General features: G+C 45.0%; 1 protein-coding gene across 2 annotated transcripts in view; it reads right to left on the reverse strand.

Moving 5' to 3' along the window:
• Window positions 1–19,728, reverse strand: part of CDK15 (cyclin dependent kinase 15) — a 550,498-nt gene that overhangs the window by 255,411 nt on the left and 275,359 nt on the right. The window contains exon 1 of one of the 2 annotated variants that reach the window (XM_077272099.1): window positions 10,301–10,455. The exons of the other annotated variant lie outside the window; for it this stretch is intronic. Coding sequence (XP_077128214.1) covers window positions 10,301–10,408 — 108 coding nt within the window. The 5' untranslated portion in view covers window positions 10,409–10,455. Of the gene's footprint in view, window positions 1–10,300; window positions 10,456–19,728 lie in introns of those variants that run through there. 2 annotated transcript variants of the gene reach the window in all.

A 19,728-nucleotide genomic window follows, 5' to 3' on the forward strand; every position in this document is an offset into this window, starting at 1 on the left:
CAGTGATCACAAGCAGAAACGGTTGTAGTGGGCCCACACATACATGAGGACTAATTTTCCAACAGTCCTGTTTACTGATGAGTGTCGAGCAACTGTGGATGGTCCAGATGGATGGAGTAGTGGATGGCCACCATGTCCCAACAAGGCTGCGATGTCAGCAAGGAGTGGAGGAGTCATGTTTTGGGCCGGAATCATGGGGAAACAGCTGGTAGGGCCCTTTAAGGTTCCTAAAGGTGTGAAATTGACCTCTGCAAAGTACATAAAGTTTCTGACTGACAACTTTCTTCCATGGTATAAAAAGGAGAAATGTGCCTTCAGGAGCAAAATCTTCTTCATGCATGACAACGCACCATCTGAAGCTGCAAAGAAAACCTCTGAGTCATTGGCTCCTATGGGCATAAAAGGAGATAAACTCATGGTGTGGCCATCATCTTCCCCTGACCTCAACCCTATAGAGAACCTTTGGAGTATCATCAAGCAAAAGATCTATGAGGGTGGGAGGCAGTTCACACCAAAACAGCAGCTTTGGGAGGCAATTCTGACTTCATGCAAAGAAATACAAGCAGAAACTCTCCAAAAATTCACAAGTTTAATGGATCCAAGAATTGTGAAGGTGATATCAAAGAAGGGTTCCTATGTTAACATGTAACTTGGCCTGTTAGTATGTTTTGGAGTTAAATAGCTTTTTTGTTCAGTGAATGTGACCTCCTAATGCTGCAAATTCCACAATTGAGCATTTTCAGATCTTTAATACATATCAAATGTTTAGAAATTCTACTGTGCATAATAATATGGAACAGTGCATTTTGAGTTTTTATTCATTTTGGAGATTATACTGTTATCATTGGGAGGTTTCTCAATAAAATTCAATGTATAATCTAACGGGTGATGACTTTTATTAGACTGACTGTCATTTGCCCTGACCTTTTAGGAAAATCTGAGAAAAATGTAATTTGCATAATAATTTGGAACATAGTGTATACTCAGCAGTCCCATAGACAATGAATGGAGTTAAGGGCATAACGATTGCGGTCGCAGAGGGTGTGACCATGACCATGACCCAACCAGTGCAGGACGGGAGCCCACTGGAGCCAGCACCTATTTCACCTGGATTTGCGTCTGAGGATGCGATTTCAGCTGAAATGTATTTATCTGATCTCAAACCCAGCAACTCCTGTGCACCAGGCAGAAGCTCTCCCCTTTGTACTATTCAGCTCTTTCATACTACTCAGAGATATCTGTACCTGGGTTGTTCCTGATTGGCTACACTACCTGTTAGTCCTTCATACCATATTGCTGTTCTTGTGTACTGACTTCTGGCTATTCATTGACTCAGCCACCTGTCTGTGCTGCCCCTAGTGGATGCAATAATAAAAACTCCAATCTAGACCCGCATCATAACAGTATTGCTGCGCAGACACACTGACTCCCTGCACTGCAATACATGCCTTCTGCTTATCATACGTCATACGTTGCACATAGCAGGCCCACCAGAATCAGCTGATAGCCTCTGAGACTGCTAAAGACGAGGACGCTGTGTGATGTGGGATAGGGAAAAGCGAATAGAGTTTAGTTTACGCATTGGAGAACAGCAGCAGAATGGGGACATTTATACCAGGAACGAGCCCAGGATGGGGCCATATATGCCAGGAAGGGAAATATAAACTGCTAAAAAAAAATAAAGGGAACACTAAAATCCCACATTCTAGATATCACTGAATTAAATATTCCAGTTGCAAATCTTTATTCATTACATAGTGGAATGCGTTGAGAAGAAAAAAACATAAAAATTATCAATGTAAATCAAATTTATATCCCATGGAGGTCTGAATTTGGAATAATACTCAAAATCAAAGTGAAAAATCAAATTACAGGCTTCAGTGGAAATTTTCAACTTCAGTGGAAATGCCTCAAGACAAGGAAATGATGCTCAGTAGTGTGTGTGGCCACCAAGTGCCTGTATGACCTCCCTGCAATGCCTGGGCATGCTCCTGATGAGACAGCAGATGGTTTCCTGAGGGATCTCCTCCCAGACCTGGACTAAAGCATCCACCAACTCCTGGACAGTCTGTGGTGCAACGTGACGTTGGTGGATGATGCGAGACATGATGTCCCAGAGGTGTTCAATCAGATTCAGGTCTGGGGAACGCGCGGGCCAGTCCATAGCTTCAATGCCTTCATCTTGTAGGAACTGCTGACAAACTCCAGCCACATGAGGTCTGGCATTGTCCTGCATTAGGAGGAACCCAGGGCCAACCGCACCAGCATATGGTCTCACAAGGGGTCTGAGAATCTCATCTCGGTACCTAATGGCAATCAGGCTACCTCTGGTGAGCACATGGAGGGCTGTGCGGCCCTCCAAAGAAATGCCACCCTACACCATTACTGACCCACTGCCAAACCGGTCATGCTGAAGGATGTTGTAGGCAGCAGAATGCTCTCCATGGCGTCTCCAGACTCTGTCACATCTGTCACATGTGCTCAGTGTGAACCTGCTTTCATCTGTGAAGAGCACAGGGCGCCAGTGGTGAATTTGCCAATCCTGGTGTTCTGTGGCAAATGCCAAGCATCCTACACGGTGTTGGGCTGTGAGCACAACCCCCATCTGTGGACATCAGGCACTCAGACCATCCTCATGGAGTCGGTTTCTAACCGTTTATGCAGACACATGCACATTTGTGGCCTGCTGGAGGTCATTTTGCAGGGCTCTGGCAGTGCACCTCCTGTTCCTCCTTGCACAAAGGCTGAGGTAGCGGTCCTGCTGCTGGGTTGTTGCCCTCCTACGGTCCCCTCCACGTCTTCTGGCGTACTGGCCTTTCTCCTGGTAGCGCCTTCAGCCTCTGGACTCTACGCTGACAGACACAGCAAACCTTCTTGCCACAGCTCGCATTGATGTGCCATCCTGGATGAGCTGCACTACCTGAGCCACTTGTGTGGATTGTAGAGTCCGTCTCATGGCATCACGAATGTGAAAGCACAACCAACATTCAAAAGTGACCAAACCATAAGCCAGAAAGCATTGGTACGGAGATGTGGTCTATGGTCCCCACCTGCAGAACCATTCCTTTATTGAGTGTGTCTTGATAATTGCCAATAATTTCCATCTGTTGTCTATTCCATTTGCACAACAGCATGTGAAATTGATTGTCAATCAGTGTTGCTTCCTAAGTGGACAGTTTGATTTCACAGAAGTTTGATTTACTTGGAGTTATATTCTGTTGTTTAAATGTTCCTTTTATTTTTTTGAGCAGTGTATAAACCAGGAAGAAACCCAGGAAGAGGAACTATATTCCAGGAAAGGGCCCAGGATGGGAGACATACATATACCACAAAGGAAACCAGAATGGGGGGCATATATACCAGGAAAGAGCTCGGGACGGCAGAGGGCACATATACCAGGATGGAAAACATATATACCAGGAAGTTGCCTGGGATGAGGTGCATATATACCAGGATTGGGGACATCTATAAAAGGAAGGAACCCAGGATGAGGGTCATATATACCTGAAAGGAACTCAGGATGGGAAGGCATATAAACCTGAAGAGGCCCCGGATGGGAAACTTATATACATGTAAGGGGCCCAGCATGGGAGACTTACCATATATACCTGGAAGGAGTCCAGGAGTAGGGACATTACTACATAATGGATACATGGTAACATGTATGTACTTATAGGATTTAGAAACATTACAAGGGCCCATACATCTGATTAACATGCAGGGGGGCAGGTCAAAATTTTGCATCCGGGCCCATCAGACTCTTGTTGTGCCACTGAATGCAGTATATTTTATACACTTGTGGAAACTTGGTAATTTGAGGACTTTTAGCGATATGGGCATACAACCTATCTGTGAAGGTCTTAAATACATTTTGAAACAGTGCAAATCATAATTACAATATGTTTTTTTACATTGATTTATGGCAAAAATGTCACGGAAATGCAATGCACATTAACCCCTTTCTGACAGCCGATGTACTATTCCGTCACTGTGCCCTGGGCCTATTTGACCAGGGACGGAATATGACGTAATCACAATTGCCCATGTGCACGGAAGGGGGGAGTGTGGGCGATCGCCACCGGGTGTCAGCTGATTCTGACAGCTGACACCCGGCACAAAGTGCCAGGAGCTGCACTTTAAACCCCGATATGCTGCGATTGAACATGATTGCAGCATTCTGGAAGCCAGCAGAGGCCCTCTGCCTGTGGATCTGATCATTGCTATGGTGACCCAATGTCATGATGACATCCGGGTCACCAGACCTAGCAAACGTGCTGATAATGCCCAGTGCATGATGAGCAACTTTGTCTGTCAGTGTAAAGCTGACAGTTTCTGCAGCATAGGGATGCTGATTCATCTCCATGCTTCAGAATCGATCAGCCTGCAAAAAATCATTGTCCCATATTGGGACAAAGTAAAAAAGTTAGAAAAAAGTAAAAAAAAAAAAAAAAAATATTTAAGGGGTTTTCCCATGAACAAAGTTGATTTTAATCATTAGATCTTGGAATAATAATAATTTCCACAATTGGATGTTGTGATGGTGTGATATGTTATGTGGGTATCATTTTGTGTATATTTATATTTTACTGATTTTCATAGTGTTCTCTTGTTGCCCTGTATCATTCCGTGTATTCCCCATATTGTCTAGAGTCTCAATTACCATCCAAAAGGCTGATAATTGAATTAACTCACTTAAGGTACCGTTACACTAAATGACTTACCAATAGTGTTGAGCGATACCGTCCGATACTTGAAAGTATCGGTATCGGAAAGTATCGGCCGATACCGGCAAAGTATCGGATCCAATCCGATACCGATACCCGATACCAATACAAGTCAATGGGACTCATGTATCGGACGGTATCCCTGATGGTTCCCAGGGTCTGAAGGAGAGGAAACTCTCCTTCAGGCCCTGGGAACCATATTAATGTGTAAAAGAAAGAATTAAAATAAAAAATATTGCTATACTCACCTCTCCGACGCAGCCTGCACCTTACCGAGGGAAGCGGCAGCGTTCTTTGTTTAAAATTCGCGCTTTTCTTTCCTTTACTGAAGTCCCGGCTTGTGATTGGTCGCGTGCCGACCATGTGGCCGGGACGCAACCAATCACAGCAAGCCGTGACGTAATTTCAGGTCCTTCAGGATTTTAAAATTACGTTCCGGCGTTGTGATTGGTTGCGTCGCAGTCACATGGGCGACGCAACCAATCACAGCAAGCCGTGACGTAATTTCAGGTCCTTCAGGATTTTAAAATTACGTCCCGGCTTTGTGATTGGTTGCGTCGCGGTCAACCAATCACAAGCCGGGAGGCTGGACACGCGCGCATTTTAAAATGCGCGCTTGTCCAACCTCCCGTGACGTCCCGGCTTGTGATTGGTTGCTTCGCGGTCAACCAATCACAAGCCGGGAGGCTGGACACGCGCGCATTTTAAAATGCGCGCTTGTCCAGCCTCCCGGCTTGTGATTGGTTGATCGCGACGCAACCAATCACAAGCCGGGACGTCACGGGAGGCTGGACAAGCGCGCATTTTAAAATGCGCGCGTGTCCAGCCTCCCGGCTTGTGATTGGTTGATCGCGACGCAACCAATCACAAGCCGGGACGTCACGGGAGGCTGGACAAGCGCGCATTTTAAAATGCGCGCGTGTCCAGCCTCCCGTGACGTCACGGCTTGTGATTGGTTGCGTCGCCCATGTGACTGCGACGCAACCAATCACAAAGCCGGGACGTAATTTTAAAATCCTTAAGGACCTGAAATTACGTCACGGCTTGCTGTGATTGGTTGCGTCGCCCATGTGACTGCGACGCAACCAATCACAAAGCCGGGACTTCACGTAAGGAAAGAAAAGCGCGAATTTTAAACAAAGAACGCTGCCGCTTCCCTCGGTAAGGTGCAGGCTGCGTCGGAGAGGTGAGTATAGCAATATTTTTTATTTTAATTCTCTCTTTTACACATTTTTACATTAATGTTGTTTCGATACCGATACCCGATACCACAAAAGTATCGGATCTCGGTATCGGAATTCCGATACAGCAAATATCGGCCGATACCCGATACTTGCGGTATCGGAATGCTCAACACTACTTACCAACGATCACGACCAGCGATACGACCTGGCCGTGATCGTTGGTAAGTCGTTGTGTGGTCGCTGGGGAGCTGTCACACAGACAGCTCTCTCCAGCGACCAACGATCAGGGGAACGACTTCGGCATCGTTGAAACTGTCTTCAACGATGCCGAAGTCCCCCTGCAGCACCCGGGTAACCAGGGTAAACATCGGGTTACTAAGTGCAGGGCCGCGCTTAGTAACCCGATATTTACCCTGGTTACCATTGTAAAAGTAAAAAAAAAAAAAACAGTACATACTCACATTCTGATGTCTGTCACGTCCCCCGGCGTCCACAGGGTTAAAACTGCTTTCGGCAGGAGCGCTGCTAATATGCACGCGCTGCTGCCGAGAGCTTCCCTGCACTGAATGTGTCAGCGCCGGCAGTAACAGCAGTGATGTCACCGCTGTGCTCTACTTTATGGCCGGCACTGACACAGTCAGTGCAGGGAAGCTCTCGGCAGCAGCGTGTGCATATTAGCAGCGCTCCTGCCAAAAGCAGTTTCAACCCTGTGGACGCCGGGGGACGTGACAGACATCAGAATGTGAGTATGTACTGTTTTTTTTTTTAACTTTTACAATGGTAACCAGGGTAAATATCGGGTTACTAAGCGCGGCCCTGAGCTTAGTAACCCGATATTTACCCTGGTTACAAGTGAACACATCGCTGGATCGGCGTCACACACGCCAATCCAGCGATGACAGCGGGTGTTCGGCGACCAAAAAAAGGTCCTGATCATTCCCATCGACCAACGATCTCCCAGCAGGGGCCTAATCGTTGGTCGCTGTCACACATAACGAGATCGTTAGTGGGATCGTTGCTACGTCACCAAAAGCGTGACGTTGCAACGATATCGTTAACGATATCGTTATGTGTGACTCAGCCTTTACTGTCTGCAGCCTGACTGTATCTATGCCTCTTGATGACCCCCTGTAATGCCTTAATCCCTGAGGCACCTTTGTCAGGTCTGGGAGGCCTGAAAACCACCCCAACCTGTCTGACTACCCCTGGACACAAGGATGGGGCTGGGGAGGACAGGAGCTGGGAAGTCAGTTCCTGTGTGGTGAGGATGGTGTGAACACAGCACGTCAGAGAGAAAGGAAAGCGTATGGATTTTTTATCCTCTGTCTGCTGGATTATTGGACTCTCATCTCCTTGGACATTTTATCCTGTTACTGAACTGCATTCGTATTCTGGACTATTGTATCCTCAGTGTGGTGGATTGTTTATGGACCTTTTAGTTTTGCCTATAATAAAGGTCTTGGGATTGTTCTCACTTCCCTCACTCTGTTGATTGTTTGGTATCGGAGAAGGACCCCATGACAGATGTGTTTCAAAAAAATGTTTCTGTGCTGAGATAATCTTATAAATGGGCCCCTGCTGTGTACTGTATAATGGCTGTGTCTGACCGTACATGACACTGGTATTGTCGATGTCTCCGGTGGGAACCTTCCCATAACCTTAACCCACCCCACCAAATTAAATATCCAATAGCCTTCCCCCAACTACAGGCCCCAAAATTAAAACAATGACACCATAATTTTGGATAATTTCGGCCACAGTAGCCTTTATTTATACAACATACAAATATTTAACAATAATATAAATAAGACACTGGGAGGGTCCTTGAAGCTCCCAAAATCTGGTGATAAACCAAAAATAAACTGTGGACATAATAAACAGACCATAGATTACTCCCAGCTGTTAACCCACTGGCTCCGGAGCGCCATCACCCCAAGGGGTTCCATTGTCCACTTAAACCCTGGGGATCCGACAAACCATTAAGGCCCCGTCTCACTAAGCGATTTACCAACGATCACGACCAGCGATATGACCTGGCCGTGATCGTTGGTAAGTCGTTGTGTGGTCGCTGGGGAGCTGTCACACAGACAGCTCTCTCCAGCGACCAACGATCAGGGGAACGACTTCGGCATCGTTGAAACTGTCTTCAACGATGCCGAAGTCCCCCTGCAGCACCCGGGTAACCAGGGTAAACATCGGGTTACTAAGCGCAGGGCCGCGCTTAGTAACCCGATGTTTACCCTGGTTACCAAAAAAAACAAACACTACATACTCGCCTTTCGGTGTCCAGGTCCCTTGCCGTCTGCTTCCTGCTCTGACTGAGCCGCCGTACACTGAGAGCAGAGCGCAGCGGTGACGTCACTGCTGCGCTCTCACTGTACGGCCGGATCTCAGTCAGAGCAGGAAGCGGACGGCAAGGGACCTGGACACCGAAAGGCGAGTATGTACTGTTTGTTTTTTTTGGTAACCAGGGTAAACATCGGGTTACTAAGCGCGGCCCTGCGCTTAGTAACCCGATGTTTACCCTGGTTACCAGTGAAGACATCGCTGGATCGGTGTCACACACACCGATTCAGCGATGTCAGCGGGGCCTCAACGACCAAAAAAAGGTCCAGGCCATTCCGACACGACCAGCGATCTCGCAGCAGGGGCCTGATCGCTGGTACGTGTCACACATAGCGAGATCGCTATGGAGGTCGCTGTTGCGTCACAAAACTTGTGACTCAGCAGCGATCTCGCTAGCGATCTCGCTATGTGAGACGGGGCCTTTACTGTAAAATCCCCCCAAAATCAGCAGACCAAAACCATATTGTATTACCAATTGTGGAATCCATATTCCCATGGATGTCACAGACCAACTTCAAAGACCCCCCAACAGCCAAAAGCCACCATGACCCAATCATTAACCCAAATAAACCCCACCAGAACATATAAAAAATTAGGACGGGTGGGACTGTTCTTGCCTACTGTGAGCCGGAAACTAAAGTGTCCCCACCCATAACTGACCCTATAAATGGCCCCTTAGCATAACCCACCCCACTAAATCCCTGTGCCCTCCCCTCCAACCATTGTTATGCCGGTCTCTGCCCACGCCAATGTGGGGAGGTGGCTTGCTCCGGCCTTTACTGGAACATGGCCTGATCATAACGCATCTCCTGGGCAGGGGAGGGAGTAAAAAAGTATACTGACATTATAGCATGGGATCAGAAATAATTCTTTCTTTGAGGCAAAAATTTTTTTTTAAATGTTTACCTCACAAAAAGAATCAGCTGTGATCTCGTGCTGCCCTGTATGTATACTCTCTTTTGCGTTCCCCCTGCCCTGCCCAAGATATGTGCTATGATCAGACCATGTTCCTACACGGTCAGACACAGAAATTACACAGTACACAGCAGGGACATATTCATAAAATTATCTCCGCACAAGAAAAAAAGATTCTAAACACATCCAATTGTAGAAATTATTATTCCAAGGTGTATTCATTAAAATCAACGTTACAATTTACTTTGTTAGTGGGAGAACCCCTTTAAGCATTAGGATGTAACACCCCATATGAAGTGCTGAAGCGCAAAGTCAAAAAAGATATAGCTATACATATAGAGATTAATGAAAGAGATATCAAGCCTGTTGCTATCAAGGGTATATATGTACATTAGAGTCCAAATAAATATATGTATATGTAAGGTGGCTTCATACTGCAGTGAATGCAACTTACTGATAAGCAACATATGCCAATACTGCTGACACATAAGGTGCAGGGGAAAAGTCGTGCCGGTTGTGGTTCACAGCTCCTGGTTTGGCGCCACATCTGCAGCTGTGAACCACAATTGGTATGATTTTTCACTAGGATATATTATACGTTAATAGGTACAGGGGACTGGGGGAGGAAATTAATAACAGGATTGTTTGATTGGAAGGAGTTGACCATACACTGTCATGTCGTGTGTTTCTTCTTATGATGGTTCAATACAAGGACAGAGAAATCCTGATTATACCGGCAATACACGACTGGTGGTTGATGGTTACTCATTTTGAAGACAGTCACCTTTTAGCACTACCTCACAAACTTTAGGCATCCAAACACTAGCTGTGCCATCCGTACAAGTGCTCGGAATTGAGTCCCTGGTCAGTCAATAGTTAAACATATGCAGTATAAATGTATTAATTACTCACTGCCTGACTTCACACATACACATGGTGGAGCCAGGTAGAAACCGTCACTTGATGACGTACAGCGGTAGTAAGGCTATAGCTATAATTACAAACAATTTCCCACATTAATAAGATTACGAGAACACATGGCCAATTCGATATTACCATTGCATATGATGATGTGTAGCACAGAATGAGGCAATACACTATGCAATAACAGAATAAATGCAGTAATCTCACCTCCAAGTTAGGAGAATCCTCACATCCAGAACAATCGTCCTGTTGACACTCAGGGACATCTCTCCTAGATCCACAGCACACCGCATTGACACACAGCACTTCACCCATTACCTCCTATGCTTCTCGTATATTCATTCTGCCTTGCATTCTATCTTGCCAGTACTGTATTCACATGACTCACATGACACCCCAGCTTCCAGCAAACAGACCCATGACTCAAGCTGCTTCCCACATTCTCTAGGATTCCAAAAACATACAGTTTTCTGGTTAGAATGTCACGCCAATGTAACTGTTTTACTTATCGAATGCATGTTTCTATAGATTCAATGTGACACAGCCGATAACAAAGGAGACATGTATGCTCATCAATAAAATCTACATACATACAGAATATTAAACCCACATGCGCTTTGGACCAGTTATACCCAAAGAAACAAAAAAAAAACCTGCAGCCAAAAGCCAAAGTTAGTTCATTCCACTGCACATATATAACAAGGAAAAGCCAAGAGAAAGGAATGCACAACACAGGGAAACTCAATAAAACTTGTACATTTTATTTAGGTCTCATTAAAAAGGTATATATAAAAAAAATAATGTAAGCCCCCCCGCTCAAACATTAAAATATAGCGGGGGTCCCATGTCCACATAGGCCTAATACATTCATTGCTGACCATGATTTCAGGGTCAAGTTGAGGTCAACGCAGTTTACATTTCTTTTATGTAAAAGCAGTCAGATCTGGTTCTGGCTGGCTTTTTGCCCGCTTAAAATTTGACAACTTGATTGGTTGTCAATCAGTTGCTGGGCAGATTTTATGATTATATATACCTGTGCACCGGCGTTAGATGCTCAGTTCGCCGGTGCCTGAAGAAAAGAAGATACCTCCTAGAAGAGATGGAGAAGCTTCTGCAGGAACTTCTATCAAGAGCCGGCGAGAAGGATGGGGAGGACTGGCTGAGGAGCTGCTTGGCTATAAAACCTCCGCTAGCAGCCTCCGAAGCCATCGCTCCTCCGTCTGTTCCGGATCATCCGACACCAGATGCGGGGCTGGAAATGGGAGCTCCGGCCGCTGTGAGCTCTCCAGCGAGAAGCAGAAGACAGAAGACGGTTTCTTCAGCTGCCCCGTCTTCTGCGGCGTCCAGGCCTGGCGTGTCAGCGGTGAGCAGGAAGTCCGGCCGCCGCTGCGCATCAAAATCGCGCAGCCCTCAGCGAGACTTCGGAAGCCGTCATCAGAGCGAGCCGTCCACGTCATCGGGAGCGGCCGGAAGAGCCAGGAAGGGCACCGGCCGTAAAAGCGCTGCGGTGCCCCTCTCGGCTGGCGCCCGGTCAGCTCCTGCAACGGCCGTGCGGAGCTCGAGGTCCGCTCCACCCCCCATGTGATCTGATGAAGAAGAGGACCGCGATGCAGGATCTGCCAGGCAGCTGCGCTCGCCCCTTCCTGCGGGCTGGAGCGCAGGCTGTGAAGAAGGAGGAGGACCGGACAACCGATCGACGAGGGGTGAGATTTATAATACCCCCTTGTCTGTCCCTCAGAACCAATTAAGAGATTTAATTAAATCTGTGGTAGCCGAAGCATTATGCGAGGCTAGCAATTCTTCTCGGACAGCAGCTTCTCCTGCCTTGTTTTGCTCAGAGGCTGCTGCCCTTGTTGTGCCTCCTTTGAATCCTTTCAAGGAGGCTCTAACTTGTGAGCTTTCCCCGCTGGGATTCCATTTGAGCCCCTCTGTTAAGGAGCTCATTTGGAATAATCAATTTGTCGATCTCTTTTCATTGTTACCCAGTAGGGATCATCCCCCTAAAACTGATAAGAAAGATGACAAATGTGATAATGATGATACTAAGCGTAATATTAGGTCATTTCATAACTGGGTCCAAGCGTTCACCATCTATGCTTCCGTGTTGGGAGAGAGATCTCCTAACCTTTGTAGTAGTCTCTTCCAACATGTTGATATTATTTTGGAAGCTTATAGAAATTTTGGTGGCTCCGCTTGGCTCAGTTATGATGAGGCTTTTAGACACAAGCTGTCAGTTCATCCCGAATTGAAATGGGGATCCAAAGACATTGGTTTGTGGATCAATCTCATGCTTCCTATGAGGACTACTGTTGCTAGGCAGCCTTCTTTTTCTGCTACCAAAAAAGGTGTTTGTTTCGCTTATAATGATTCATCTTGTAAGTGGAACAATAGCTGCCGTTTTCGGCACGAATGTTCTTTTTGTGGGAACCCCCACCCAATGTCCAAATGCTTTAAAAAGCAGGCTGCCCAGCAATCCTCCAAAGAAGCAATTTCTAAAGGCTCAATCGCCAGTGAGGCTGGAAAGAATGGCCCACTGGCTAAACAAATACCCAGACAGGGAGATCAGTAGTTTATTATATAATGGTTTTTCTCTAGGTTTTCATGTTCCTCAATTTAAAGGCTCTGGGTGTGTTTTAGTTAAAAATCTTCCATCCATTGCCGACTTCCCCGATGTTGCTAGGGAAAAAATTTTTTCGGAAATTGATTTAGGCAGGGTCGCGGGCCCTTTTTTGTCTCCCTCGTTTTTAAATTTTCGGTTATCCCCCCTGGGTATCGTTCCCAAGAAGGAATCGGGTTCTTTCCGTATGATTCATCACCTTTCTTATCCAGTTGGTCAATCACTGAATGATGAGGTGGACAAGTCATTGTGTTCTGTCACCTACTCATCCTTTGATATTGCTCTGGATATGCTTAGGAAATTCGGCCCTAATTCCCTTATGTCCAAATCAGACATCAAGTCTGCCTTCAGACTTCTCCCTGTACACCCGGAGGGGTTTAATTCTTTAGGTTTCCATTTTGATAACTGCTTCTTTTTTGACAAATGCCTTCCTATGGGCTTTTCCCTGTCCTGTTTTTATTTTTAAAATTTTTCTCGTTTTTTACATTGGGTTTTAGAATATAGTGGTTGTGAGGCGGGTATTTTACATTATTTAGATGATTTCCTTTTTGTTGGCCCTTCCCAATCTAAGGCTTGTGAAAATACTCTTTCTAAGTTTTTGGAATTGTGCGCATATTTTGGAATCCCAATTGCCCACGAGAAGACGGTACCCCCTTGTAGTTGTATTGAATTTTTGGGTATCACGATTGATTCAGTTAAAATGGAAACTCTGTTACCTCGTGAGAAAATTGACAAACTTCGTGGTTCGCTAGAAAACTTATTAAGAAAGGACAAAATCACTTTGAAGGAGCTTCAGTCCCTACTGGGCCTACTGAATTTTTCTCTAAGAGTAATTCCGATCGGCAGGGTTTTTTCCAGGTCACTTTATGAAGCCACTAAAGGGCATTCCTCTCCCAATTCCCACATCAGACTATGTTCTGAAGTGAAGGAGGATGCCAGAATCTGGCTAGCATTTTTGGAGGGCTTTAATGGTAAATCAATAATTCAATCCCCTTTTATTTCCTCAGATTCTATTCCCCTCGTTTTTTCGGTAGATTCCAATATGGGTTTGGCTTGTTTATTTCAAACTCACTGGGTATCCCGGGAATGGCCTGCTAGTTGGGTTTCTAGAAATTTAAACAAAAACCCGTTTATCGCTGAGCTGTTATCAATCCTTCTGTGTATTTGCCTATGGGGTCATGAGTTGAGAAATTTCAGGGTTGTATTACATACCATGAACCCAGCAGTGAATTTTTCAATCAATACTCTATCTTCCAAGAATGCGATAGCTGCAAAAATTCTGAGAAAATTGGTTTTGGAGTGCCTGAACTGCAATATTTGGTTAAAAGCAGCTTTGGGAGATGGTAGAATTAGTCATTTAACTGATCTCATATTACATCGTCAGTGGTTTGATTTTTATCTACAGGTCCCAATGGCAGACAGAGAAGCGTACGATTCCCCCCTTTCAATTCAGGACCTGATTCCAATATAATTCCTTATTTTATTCAGAATTCTTTATCATTAAGATCATGGACTGATTACTCAGTCGCATGGAAGAAATGGGTCGATTTTTCTGTGCTTTTCGGTTTTGACCCCTATGTTCCTGATCCAAATTCTGCTTTGAGATTCGCTGAATCTTTGGTCAGACGGGGTTTATCTTTCTCTACGATAGCAAAAAGTTTTGCAGGTATATCTTTCTTTTTGAAAATGCATGGTGGTATTGCATTAACAGATTTCTTTTTAGTTAAACAATTTTTAAAGGGCCTGAGGAGGGAGAGGTTTTGTCCGGATTTGAGATGCCCTATTTCCATTTCTTTGTTAATTGATATTTGTTCCGCTCTCGGGCATGTGTGTAGGAATATGGAGGAAGCACTTCTGTTTAATTCAATATTTTCTATCTCTTTCTTTGGGGCGCTACGGGTCAGTGAGGTAGTTTCAGCTAAGAAGACTGTTTCATCCGGGATTATGCTCTCAGACGTCAGAATTTTTCAACATTTTCTTCTTTTGTTTATCAGGAAGTCTAAAACGGATCAGCTAGGGCGAGGATCTGAGCTACGTTTGAATTCATTCCCTGAGTCTAAGATTTGCCCTGTGACTAACTTGTCTAAGTGGATTTTGTTTAGGCCTTCTGTTGAAGGCTCCCTATTTGTTCATAGAGACTCCTCCCCGGTGACGGTTTTTCAATTTAATTTTATTTTAAAAAAGTGCTTGGCATTTTTGGGGAAAAACCATCTCAAAATTACTTCCCATTCTTTCAGAATAGGTGCGGCCACAGAAGCATCCAGGGCTGGCCTATCTGACAATAGAATAAAAAGACTGGGAAGATGGGAGTCGAATAGATTCAAAATTTATGTTCGTCCAAATTTATATCCTGATTAATTGTTATTTCTCTTATGTCCTGCAGTTATATGGATCATTGGGCATTCATTTGTCTTCTGGGCCCAGAAGAGGGCCAGCCTTCGATCATATTCTGAGAATCTATCGTTCCATTCTTCTAAAGTACAAGTGTTTTGGCACGGTATTCGCGGCTTGACTTGGCCTTCTTTAGTTTCTGAAGTAAAGAGTTGTTTAGAGAATTTTCCTTATCCAGATCTGATTGTAGTTCACCTCGCTGGGAATGACTTGGGAAAAATCAACACGTTGAATTTGCTGGCTATTATGCGGTCAGATTTTACTTATTTAAGACAAGCTTTTCCATTATCTGGTGTTGTTTTTTCTGAAGTCATCCCCAGGCGTGCTTGGAACTGTCATCAACTTTCATTTTTGGATAAGATCAGGAAGAGGGTTAATTTTTCCATGAAGAAGTTTTTGCCTCTTATCTCTGGGTTTTCATTTAGACATACAGATTTAGAAGGTTTTTTACCAGGGATGTTCAGAGATGATTTGATTCATCTGTCCGAAATCGGACTTGATATATTCAATCTTAATATGGGCAATATAATCGAAAAATGGCTGTGTGGTTTGGGGGGGGCCTCGGCTCTTTGAACCTTGGCCTTTTGGGTAAAAATCACTCAATTTTGAGTGGATTTGGTTTATGGAAGTTTATGGACATTTTGGACTTATGAATTTATGGATATTATTTATTGGTTATTTATTCATTTAATTGGATTTTGTAACCCAAAATAAAACCACACGGCCATTTATTCCAAGCATTAAAAGTGTCTTGTGTCTTATTTTATATTATATTTATAGTTATAGGCCTTATGGGGACATGTAAGCCCCCCCGCTCAAACATTAAAATATAGCGGGGGTCCCATGTCCACATAGGCCTAATACATTCATTGCTGACCATGATTTCAGGGTCAAGTTGAGGTCAACGCAGTTTACATTTCTTTTATGTAAAAGCAGTCAGATCTGGTTCTGGCTGGCTTTTTGCCCGCTTAAAATTTGACAACTTGATTGGTTGTCAATCAGTTGCTGGGCAGATTTTATGATTATATATACCTGTGCACCGGCGTTAGATGCTCAGTTCGCCGGTGCCTGAAGAAAAGAAGATCCCGCCCTCCCTCCCCTTATGTTATCATTTACCTGTCGTTTGGTTTTATTTGTGGGTAAAAATCACTCAATTTTGAGTGGATTTGGTTTATGGAAGTTTATGGACATTTTGGACTTATGAATTTATGGATATTATTTATTGGTTATTTATTCATTTAATTGGATTTTGTAACCCAAAATAAAACCACACGGCCATTTATTCCAAGCATTAAAAGTGTCTTGTGTCTTATTTTATATTATATTTATAGTTATAGGCCTTATGGGGACATGGATATGAAGTAAAAAATGCCAGAATACATGAAAAAAATAGTGGGTGAGCCAAAAAAGGAATATTTACAGTACAGACCAAAAGTTTGGACACACCTCATTTAAAGATTTTTCTGTATTTTCATGACTATGAAAATTGTACATTCACACTGAAGGCATCAAAACTATGAATTAACACATGTGGAATTATATACTTAACAAAAAAGTGTGAAACAACTGAAATTATGTCGTATATTCTAGGTTCTTCAAAGTAGCCACCTTTTGCTTTGACTGCTTTGCACACTCTTGGCATTCTCTTGATGAGCTTCAAGAGGTAGTCACTGGGAATGGTTTTCACTTCACAGGTGTGCCCTGTCAGGTTTAATAAGTGGGATTTCTTGCCTTATAAATGGGGTTGGGACCATCAGTTGTGTTGTGCAGAAGTCTGGTGGATACACAGCTGATAGTCCTACTGAATAGACTGTTAGAATTTGTATTATGGCAAGAAAAAAGCAGCTAAGTAAAGAAAAACGAGTGGCCATCATTACTTTAAGAAATGAAGGTCAGTCAGTCCGAAAAATTGGGCAAACTTTGAAAGTGTCCCCAAGTGCAGTGGCAAAAACCATCAAGCGCTACAAAGAAACTGGCTCACATGAGGACCGCCCCAGGAAAGGAAGACCAAGAGTCACCTCTGCTTCTGAGAAAAAGTTTATCCGAGTCACCAGCCTCAGAAATCGCAGGTTAACAGCAGCTCAGATTAGAGACCAGGTCAATGCCACACAGAATTCTAGCAGCAGACACAGCTCTACAACTGCTAAGAGGAGACTTTGTGCAGCAGGCCTTCATGGTAAAATAGCTGCTAGGAAACCACTGCTAAGGACAGGCAACAAGCAGAAGAGACTTGTTTGGGCTAAAGAACACAAGGAATGGACATTAGACCAGTGGAAATCTGTGCTTTGGTCTGATGAGTCCAAATTTGAGATCTTTGATTCCAACCACCATGTCTTTGTGCGACGCAGAAAAGGTGAACGGATGAACTCTACATGCCTGGTTCCCACCGTGAAGAATGGAGGAGGAGGTGTGATGGTGTGGGGGTGCTTTGCTGGTGACATTGTTGAGGATTTATTCAAAATTGAAGGCATACTGAACCAGCATGGCTACCACAGCATCTTACAGCAGCATGCTATTCCATCCGGTTTGCGTTTAGTTGGACTATCATTAATTTTTTAACAGGACAATGAGCCCAAACACACCACCAGGCTGTGTAAGGGCTATTTGACCAAGAAGGAGAGTGATGGGGTGCTACGCCAGATGACTGGCCTCCACAGTCACCAGACCTGAACCCAATCGAGATGGTTTGGGGTGAGCTGGACCGCAGAGTGAAGGCAAAAGGGCCAACAAGTGCTAAGTATCTCTGGGAACTCCTTCAAGATTGTTGGAAGACCATTCCCGGTGACTACCTCTTGAAGCTCATCAAGAGAATGCCAAGAGTGTGCAAAGCAGTCATCAAAGCAAAAGGTGGCTACTTTGAAGAACCTAGAATATAAGACATAATTTCAGTTGCTTCACACTTTTTTGTTAAGTATATAATTCCACATGTGTTAATTCATAGTTTTGATGCCTTCAGTGTGAATGTACAATTTTCATAGTCATGAAAATACAGAAAAATCTTTAAATGAGAAGGTGTGTCCAAACTTTTGGTCTGTACTGTACATACCAGTGATGAGTGAACATGTTCGGATAAGGTACTGTCACGACTCAGCTGTCAGGTGACCAGGGGCAACTTCCCTGTCCCTAACTCTAGGAGGCATCCTAGCTCACCCTGCTCCCTGGGATACTTCAGATGACAAAGATGCCGGGGCCTCCCCAACCTAGGGAAAAGGGGGCACTATTGTGCACAATAGTACCCCAACCCGACAAACAAGGAAACACGGACAAGGGTTAACGGGATACTCCAGGCGTACAAAATATTCACTTATGTATAACAGAGGAATGCAGCGGGGTGTGAAGGTAGGGGATTTAACAAAAACACAGAAGGATAAGGAATTGCCACGCATACAAACCAAGCAACAGTCACGAATAAATCCTTCAACTCTCCTTCTCATATGTGCTCCTCTCCCACCATTAGCAATGCAGCAAATTCTAGCTCTGACAAGAATTGTTAACAGAGCCCAGATTACGACTATAAAGGGAAAAGGAGTGGCTAACCGAGCTCAGCTGTGAGCACAGTGATTTCCAACATGGCCGATTAACCCCTGTTCTGCCAGAAGAAATAAACACATTTAAAATGAAGAAATGCTTCTTCTCAGCTCCAGAGTAGGAGCAATCAGATGCTGCGGTCTTCTGGCTCCACACTGTTGCGGTAACCCCATTACAGGTGTTATTGCAGCATGCTCGGGTGCTAACCGAGTGTCTCCAGAGTGCTCGAATAATATGTTCGAGTCCCCGCGGCTGCACGTCTCCTGGCTGTTAGACAGTGGCAACACATTCAGGGATTGCCTGCTTGTTACGTCTGTGGCATTTTTTGCTTTGTCAATATATATATATATATATATATATATATATATATATATATATATATATATATATATATACACACACACACACACCTTCCATTCAGGTTTCCTTAGACGTACAATGCATTATACAATCTTTGGCATTTCTTATATATATATATATATATATATATATATATACTAGCTATTGAACCCGTTCTACGCCCGGGTGGCGAGCATTTATATTGGTATATGGTCTCCATCCTGGTATGTGCTGCTCCCATCTTGCTCTCCCATCCTGTCATGTGCTGCTCCATCCTGCGCCCCCATCCTGTCATGTGCTGCTCCACCGTGTCATGTGCTGCTCCATCCTGCTTCCCCATCCTGTCATGTGCTGCTCCACCGTGTCAAGTGCTGCTCCATCCTGCGCCCCATCCTGTCATGTGCTGCTCTACCGTGTCATGTGCTGCTCCATCCTGCATCCCCATCCTGTCATGTGCTCCCATCCTGCGCCCCCATCCTATCACGTGCTGCTCCATCCTGCACCCCCATCATTGCGGGCAGCTGTGCGGAGTGCGGGTGGCTGTGCTGAGTGCGGGTGGCTGTGCTGAGTGCGGGCGGCTGTGCTGAGTGCGGGCGGCTGTGCGTGGCGCTGCTGGGTGCGGGCGGCTGTGGGTGGCTGTGCTGGGTGCGGTGGCTGTGCTGGGTGCAGCGGCTGTGTGTGGCTGTGGGCGGCGGCTGTGGGCGGCTGTGCTGGGTGCGGCGGCTGTGCATGGCTGTGCTGGGTGCGGCGGCTGTGCTGG

The sequence above is a fragment of the Ranitomeya variabilis genome, chromosome 7 (genome assembly GCF_051348905.1).
Source record: "Ranitomeya variabilis isolate aRanVar5 chromosome 7, aRanVar5.hap1, whole genome shotgun sequence".
NCBI lineage: Eukaryota > Metazoa > Chordata > Amphibia > Anura > Dendrobatidae > Ranitomeya > Ranitomeya variabilis.